The following is an 8,015-nucleotide window of genomic DNA, read 5'->3' as shown; positions in this document are numbered from 1 at the left end:
CACCAGCATCAGTTTGTTTACAAGGTAAACAGGTCAACTGAGGACACCATCTCCATCACTCTACATAATGCTCAGAACCATCTAGAAAACAAATATGCTTATGTAAGTATGTTGTTAGTCGACAGTTCGGCATTCAACACAATTATCCCTAACAATACAGCCATCTGTAACTGAATACATCTATCTGTAACTGGATAATAGACTTCCTAACCAACTACCCCTAGACCAGGGGTGTCCAATCTTATCCGGAAAGGGCCGGTGTGGGTGCAGGTTTTCATTCCAACCAAGCAGAAGCCACATCTGAGTCTTTTGAAAGCCAAGATCAACTGATTAAACAGGTGGTATCAGGTGTAGCTCCTGTTTGGTTGGAATGAAAACCTGCACCCACACTGGCCCTTTCTGGATAAGATTGGACACCCCTGCCCTAGACTATCAAAGTAGGGGGGCACTTTTCCTCCAACCTGACCCTCAGCACCAGTGTACCACAAGGATGTCTTCTCAATCCCCTCCTCTAAGCCCTCTTCATTTATGTGAATGGGACTGTTTGCCAATTCACAACTCCAACAGCATCATTAAGTTTGCAAACAAGCTTCTCACAAAGGTAAGAAACCTGATTGAAATGGTGTGAGGAGAACAACCTAGCCCTCAACACCAAAAAGACAAAATAACTCATCTGAGAACAGAGGACAAACCACTACACATCAGAGATGAGCCAGTGGGAAGACTGTCCAGCTTTAAATTCTTATGCATCAACATCATTGATGACCACTCTTGGTCCATCAATACCTCTTAAATTGCTCAAAAGTCAGAGTAGTGCCTTTACTACTTGAGGAGGCTGAGAAGAGCCAACCTGCGCCAGAAGCTGTTGGTGAATATCTTCAGGTGTACTATAGACAGCCCTTTGAGATATCATGGTATGGTACACCAGCTATACCAGGGCTGAACAGAAGGCTCTACAATGGGTCATCAAAACAGCACAACACACAGTAGGAACAGGACTGCCAACAGTAGAGAACACACACAGACAGTGTTGCCTAAAGAGAGAGCAGCCAGGATCATCAAGGACCCAACCCACCCCAGCAAACCTTTCAAAACTAAAAATTTTGTATCCACAAAGCAGTTAGTCTAACGTTTCATGTAGTGTTGGGGGTAATGTGCAGGCTGGCCCATGGCATAGGCAACATACTCAGTTGCCTATTGCAAAAAATGACAGGGGGGCTGCACAAGAATGTTTTTTCCCCCAAAAGTGCACCCTCCAGTGACGACTGTGCACCCCTGTACCCATATATTGAACAAAATTAATTGTGCCAAATAACATTTTCAGTTGTGCCCTTGGCACAATGTCACAGTTATGTGCAGTTGTTGGGCACAGGATTGCTCTTGGCACCCTGTCTCCAGGGTGTCCCTGGGATAGGCTCCAGACTCCCCTGTGAACCATTGTAGGACAAATGGAAGGATGGAACATCCTTTCAGTACTGATTAAATTTAAATGTTTACAATAACATCAAAAACTGCCTGCATCATGACATGAATATGATACATCACTGCATTAGTTATGCATGCTGGTGCAGTTACCATACGCATTAGTTATGCTACTAGAGTTACTCGATTATATGCTATGCATAACTGGATCCTCATCATATGTTAAAAAAGAGTGAAAAAAGAACACATTTATCAGTTTCAGAAGGCAGGAAGTGGTGCAAAGAAGAGGAACAGAAAAAAGAGCAATATAGAGGTAAGAATCACAAGTTAACAGTTGTTCATTTCAGCCATTGATGTTTTTGAAATAGCTTCTTTAGAACCTCTTAACTGGAATGGCCATTTTTTAATTTTATTTAATTAGTTTAATGCAAGTTAAGTGCAATAAAATTCACTTAAGCTTCTAGAATGGTATTTTAATTGCAGTTTTTCATGTAATGGAGGGTTGAGATGGATGCAAGTGCAGATAAGAGTAGTGCCCTTGCCTGAGCAGAACTTGGTTGGCCATGTCAGCAGACTCAGGCATGAGCAGAACAACGAAGTCTCATTGACTTCGGACAGGAACTTGGCTTGAGAGGCAGTCTCATTGACCTCGGACAGGAACGTGGCTTGAGAGGCCATCTTGTTGACCTTGGACAGGAACATGGCTTTAGAGGCTGTCTCATCAACCTCAGACAGTAACATGGCTTGAGAGGCCGTCTTGTCGACCTTGGACAGGAACATGGCTTGAGAGGCCATCTCGTCGACCTCAGACAGGAAATGGGCACGCTCTCTGAGGTTCAGGTGTGGTGCAGTCTCTTCTGCACCGCACTGCAGAGAGATGACGTGATACCCCTGGCCTGGCTTGAATGTGGAGTGAAGGCTACTGTGCAGCCAACGGGAGCAAAGCGGGGCCCGAGGGGGAAGTGACACTCCCCATGAAGGTAGAGGGGGAACGACGCTTTCCGCAATGTCCGAGGGGAAAGCGAAGTTCTCGCCGAGGCCAGAGGGAGGAACAATGCTCTCCATGAAGCATTAGGGGGAGCAATGTCCTCCGTGGAGCGGGAAGGGGGAGCGACATATGGCATGAAGCAAAGAAAAGGAGCGATGTCATCAGCGGAGCATGGAGACAGAGCAATGTCCTCAGCCAAGCAGGAAGGCAGAGTGACGTCCTCAACCGAGCAGGAATTCAGAGTGATGTCCTCAGCTGGGCAGGAAGGCAAAGCGATGTCCTCAGTGGAGTAGGAAGGTGGAGTGGTGGCTGAAGCGGAGCCTGGCATAGCGACATCCGAGGGGGAGCATGGAAGAAAAGCATGGAAGAAAACCGGGAGGTGGAGCAAAATCTTCAGCTGAACCAGTAGACTGAGCGGCATCCTCAGCTGAGCAGTGATGATGATAATGATAATGAGTCTTTATTGGTCACCTATACATTATAGCACAGTGAAATTCATTTCTTTGTATACCCCAGCATACCAGAAAGTTGGGGTCAGAGCGCAGGGTCAGCCATGATGCAGCACCCCTGGAGCAGAGGGGAATTAAGGGCCTTGCTCAAGGGCCCAACAGTGGCAGCTTGGCTGCACTGGGGTTTAAACCCCTGACGTTCTGATCAGTAACCCAGAGCCTTAACCATCAAGCCACCACTGCCCCCAGTGGCGAGGACCAGTGGCATCCTCAGATGAGCAGGGAGGCTGAACAGGGAGACTGAGTGGCATCCTCAGCTGAACAGGGATGCTGAGCGGTGTCCTCAGATGAGCAGGAAGGCTGAACGACGTTCTCCGTCAACTCAACAGGCTGAACGAGATCCACAGTGGGGGAGGGAAGGTGGGAGATGGTTCTAGCCTGGTTGGAAGGCTCCTCCTTGACATTCCCCCTGATGGGAATGTCGAGCCATTGCCAGTTGGCTCGAATTAGGGAGGATTTCCCTTCCTTCTCCCACCTCGGCTTTTCCCTTTCATGCAAGTGCAGATAAGAGCTTTATTAGACAAGAAATAGGCAGACAAATCCAAATCATGAAACACAGGTGTGGTGAGAACAGGCAAAGGGTCAGGCGATCAGTAAATGAGCATGAAACAGTCAAGGCAAAGCAGGAAACAAGAAACTGGAAGATAGATCAAAACTAGACACGAGAACAAAACAACACCGGCTTGGTATGGTGAATACACTCAATACTTCGCAAAGTACATAGACATATGAGGGGTTTAAATCACAAACATCATCAGGTGTGAAACACAAGATAGCTGTGCACAATGATGACACATGGGGAAAACAAACAATGACAATACAGGGTTAGAGACAGGTCAGAAATCATAACAAAAGATACATGTCAAAAGTAAACAAAGTCAATGTTACTGAAAAACTCTGAAGCGCGTGTTTGTGCTTTGAGCCTCAGAGTGCGCCGCATGCTCCAGCGCTAGCGCAAAGGGAAATTGTAACAGTTATATTGCTGCTTGCTTTCACTTCACGAAAAACATCATGTGTCTTCTTTTAAAAGAGATCATGATTAGGCCTGTAGTCTAAAGCATTCATTTAGTCTAAGGTATGTCATTTTCCAGTCTATGCTCAAAAATGGGGATGACTGGTAAGAGGCTAATCAGACCAACCAGATAACTAGCTGTTTGGTAAACATCAACCAATATGACCACCCTGGAAATTCTTGACTTTTTGCATGAAAAGCGACTGCAAGAAATCTACCCAAACATCTGGGTGACACTGAGTATGAGTGAAGGGATGACTTTTTCCAGGAAGTAATGAGTAAAGTAATCCCCATTACATTCTGAAAGAAGTAATTAATCATTTGTAATGGATTGCTTTTTTTTTTTTTTTTTTAACTTTCTTAAATGATCCCAACACTGTTTACATGTTACAGAGAGCAAATGCATTAATATAAATTTTTAAACATTTGGCTGAATCTGAGTTGTGGGTTACTGATCAGAAGGTCACCGCCAAGCTGCCACAGTTGGGCCCTTGAGCAAGGTCCATGGTTCACATCTTGTGGTAAGTCAACAAAATGTCCAATTACAGGCAGTCATCAGACTACAGTCCCCTCTGAAAGTAATGGAACAGCAAGGGCAATTCTTTTTTCACTAAACATTGACGATGATGACATTTGGGTTTGAGATCAAAAGATGAATGTCAAGTCAAGTGGGTTTTTATTGTCATTCCTCTATATAGCTTGTATACATAGGAATGAAATGCCGTTTCTTCAGGACCTTGGTGCAGCACAAAATAATATGCCACCAAATGCAAACCACTCGTGAGCAGTAAGCATCAGAAGACCAGATTGGACTTTGCAAAGAAATACAGAGATGAGCCACAAAATTTCTGGAACCAAGATTAGTAACAAATGCAGTCTACCAAAGTGATGGAAAGGCCAAAATGTAGAGAAAGAATGGATCTTCTTATGATGCAAAAAGCAGGAGCTCATCAGTCAAGCATGGTGAATGTAGTGTCATGGATTTTGGCTTACATGGTTGCTTCTGGAAAATTCTCACTAATCTTTATTGATGTTTATGATGTAACTTATGATGATAGCAGCAGAATGTATTCAGCCGTCTACAGAAACCACTTCCAATTTACAGAGAAATGCAACCAAGCTAATTTGGAGGAACTTCATCAGGTAGCAAGACAGTGACCCAAAAAGCACTGCCAACACAACAAAGGCCTTCATCAGGGGTAAAAAGTGGAAGGTTTTAGACTGGTCAATCAGCAGACCTTAACCAAGTTGAGCTTCCATTTTCACCTCCTGAAGAGGAGACTGAAGAGAGAAACCCACCAACAACTGGAAGAAGCTGCAGTACAAGCCTGGAAAAGCAAAAAAAATGTCAAATAAATTTCAACAGTTTGATCTCAATCAGTTTGGTACCAGCTCGATGCAGTTATTACAAACAAGAGATATGCAACCAAATATTAAGTGTTATTTACTTTGGAGACTATCTGTTCCTATACTTTTGCTCACCTAAAAATTGGCTGGTCTGATACAAAAGGTTGTATGTTGTTAACACATCTAGATGTAAATAACAGAAAATAAAAACTGAATCCTAAACTCTCATCTCGTATTTGTCAAACCCAAATGTCTTCAATGTATAGCAAAAAATATATTTTTTAAAAATATGATATACTGTATCTTAGCCCTTAAGGTTTGAAATAGCTTGAAAAATCTTGTTAGCTGTATACCTGGAGCCAGGGTGCCACACATCGCAGGTAATCTTAGGGTGTTAGGAAAGCACACATGCTCTAAGATAGTTATTCATGTAGGATCTAATAATATCTGCTTTTTTTAAAGCCTGAGAGATCATGTAATTTACTGGAAAAATATTTCTGAAATGGCAATACATCATCATGTTTATTTGTTTGTAATAACAGTGCTTATTTCCTATTCAACAATTTCCTAGCATTTTTTTATCTTATGTAAATACATCACATTTGCCTCAAGCTCTACAGTCGCCTGACCCCACCCAACTTACATACTGATGAGAACAGTAATTGAATATTAAAATTAGTCTGGTTAAACATATAGATGCAGTATATATATATGTGTGTTTTTGTCCAGAGTCTCTATTATTCAGGAAAACTCCCTTTACAACTGCAGGTAATGCATCTGTTGTAGTTCATTAAAATGTATAATTTGTACTTAGCTTCTACATCCTAGTGCTGTTATCATAATAATTATTTGTATTTTTGTTTGTACTATTTTATAATTTGTCCAATTTTTGAGTCACAGTTGTAATTACATTGATGTATATTTTTCTCTAGATATGTGTACAGAAGACTGTAACAGCAGTCATCATTTGCAGCTGGTCCAATCATCATCAGTAAGGTTGAATGTATCAATGGCCATAACCCAGATCTTTATGTGGCCACTCATCTACATCAACATCCTCATGCTTCTAACCTTTTCTAGAAAACAAGCCTTCAGAACTGAAACACGCTATATACTGTTTGCCCATACCTTAATCGTGGACGTGACTTTTCTTGTGCTGACAGATTTTGTAGTAATTCTCTCATATAGCTATATACTGATGCCCATGCCATTCTGTATTCCAGTTTGCATGCTCATGGAGACACTTACAACAACCACACCGCTAACTATTACTGCAATGTGTGTGGAACGTTACGTGGCCATTTGCATGCCACTGAGACATAGTGCTATCTCTACTGTCAGCAGGACCCTTACAGTTATTTTTATTATTTGGATCATAAGCTCCCTAAAGTCATTTGTGGATTTGTTCATCCTTGTCACAACTGGCTCAAAAGAATATCTGTCTCAGTTAACCTTGTGTCATTATGAAATTATGATGCCAGAGAACTGGCACCGCTTCATGAGGGGTGTTATATATATTGTTAATTTTCTAATAGTTTTACTTGTTGAGTTATTTTGCTATGTTATGATTGTGATCTCTGCCCGAGCAGCCTCTGTTGACAAGAAGTCAGCAACCAAAGGTCTGCGCACCATCTCTTTGCATATGCTTCAGCTTTCACTGTGTACAACTGAAATTATTTGTCCCTATATTGAAGAATTAATCATGGAGCGATATATTCAGATATATTTGCCAATCCGCTTTTTCAACTTCATAATGTTCAATGTCATTGCTAGGGCAGTCAGTCCACTTGTTTATGGCCTAAGAGATGAGAAATTATATGCTACCCTACTGTATTATGTCAGATGTAGACAAAATCATATTTCATCTGAAAGCAGAGTTGTAAACGCAAAACAATAAGTGAATAATAAATAAAAGTTACTAGCGTTAGGTATTTCCTAAACTGATTTTTTTTACATAGATATATAGCCATTTACTTTGTAAATATATAATCACAGACAGAAGGCAAGTTTGTATTACAGATTAAAGGAGATTTCAAGGGCTTTAAGAAATTCAAGGCTAGGTCTAAGTGGTTACCATGAAACGTATGTATATGCAATTAATATATAATGCAATATATAAGTATATAATGCACTCCAAAGGCCCTACTTTCAGAGTTTTCTGCTTTGGTGTCGTATGAAACTGCTCTCCAGGATCCTGAATAAAGAAGGTGGATTTTCTCTCTCTCAAAGAGTGTGTTTGTTTTTCTCTCACCTTGTTTTCTGCCTCAACATTTTTGTCTTTGCAGAGCTGTGGCCTCAATTTTATCAACATTTATGATTAAGTAAGTCACGATTTGTAAGCTGGATCTTATCATATAAAACATATGGATGGCCTTGGTTTCTCATGTCTTGAATACTTTATACTATATTTCCCTCATTTATTTGTATATAGTCTGTGTAGTCATTTTGGCATGTTTCCATAAAAATAAGAAAAAAAATTGATAGGCTTATTTTATCAACAGACAATAGTTCAGTCAATGAGAAAATGAGAAAATACAAATGAGAAAATACAAGCAAAGCAATATATCAAGCAGAGAACAATACAAGTAGTGCTACCATACAAGATCCATTAATTGAGTTCCAGAAGAAGCAAAGTACACAGAGTAGAGGTGTAAGTGCCAGAGCTATTTATTTATGTATTTATTTATTTATTATTTTTATGGGTTGGTTAGGTGTTCACGGAAGAGGTGGGTCTTTA

At 41.1% G+C, this 8,015-nt stretch overlaps 1 protein-coding gene across 1 annotated transcript; it reads left to right on the top strand.

Moving 5' to 3' along the window:
* Positions 1-6,127: 6,127 nt before the first annotated feature.
* On the top strand, positions 6,128-7,175 carry LOC128621703 (odorant receptor 131-2-like). The gene has a single exon (XM_053647659.1). It carries the CDS (start codon positions 6,213-6,215, stop codon positions 7,173-7,175), a length of 963 nt encoding a protein of 320 aa, XP_053503634.1. The 5' UTR covers positions 6,128-6,212.
* Positions 7,176-8,015: the final 840 nt, after the last annotated feature.

Source organism: Ictalurus furcatus, chromosome 17, assembly GCF_023375685.1.
Source record: "Ictalurus furcatus strain D&B chromosome 17, Billie_1.0, whole genome shotgun sequence".
NCBI lineage: Eukaryota > Metazoa > Chordata > Actinopteri > Siluriformes > Ictaluridae > Ictalurus > Ictalurus furcatus.
This window is presented reverse-complemented; position numbering and strand designations above follow the sequence as displayed.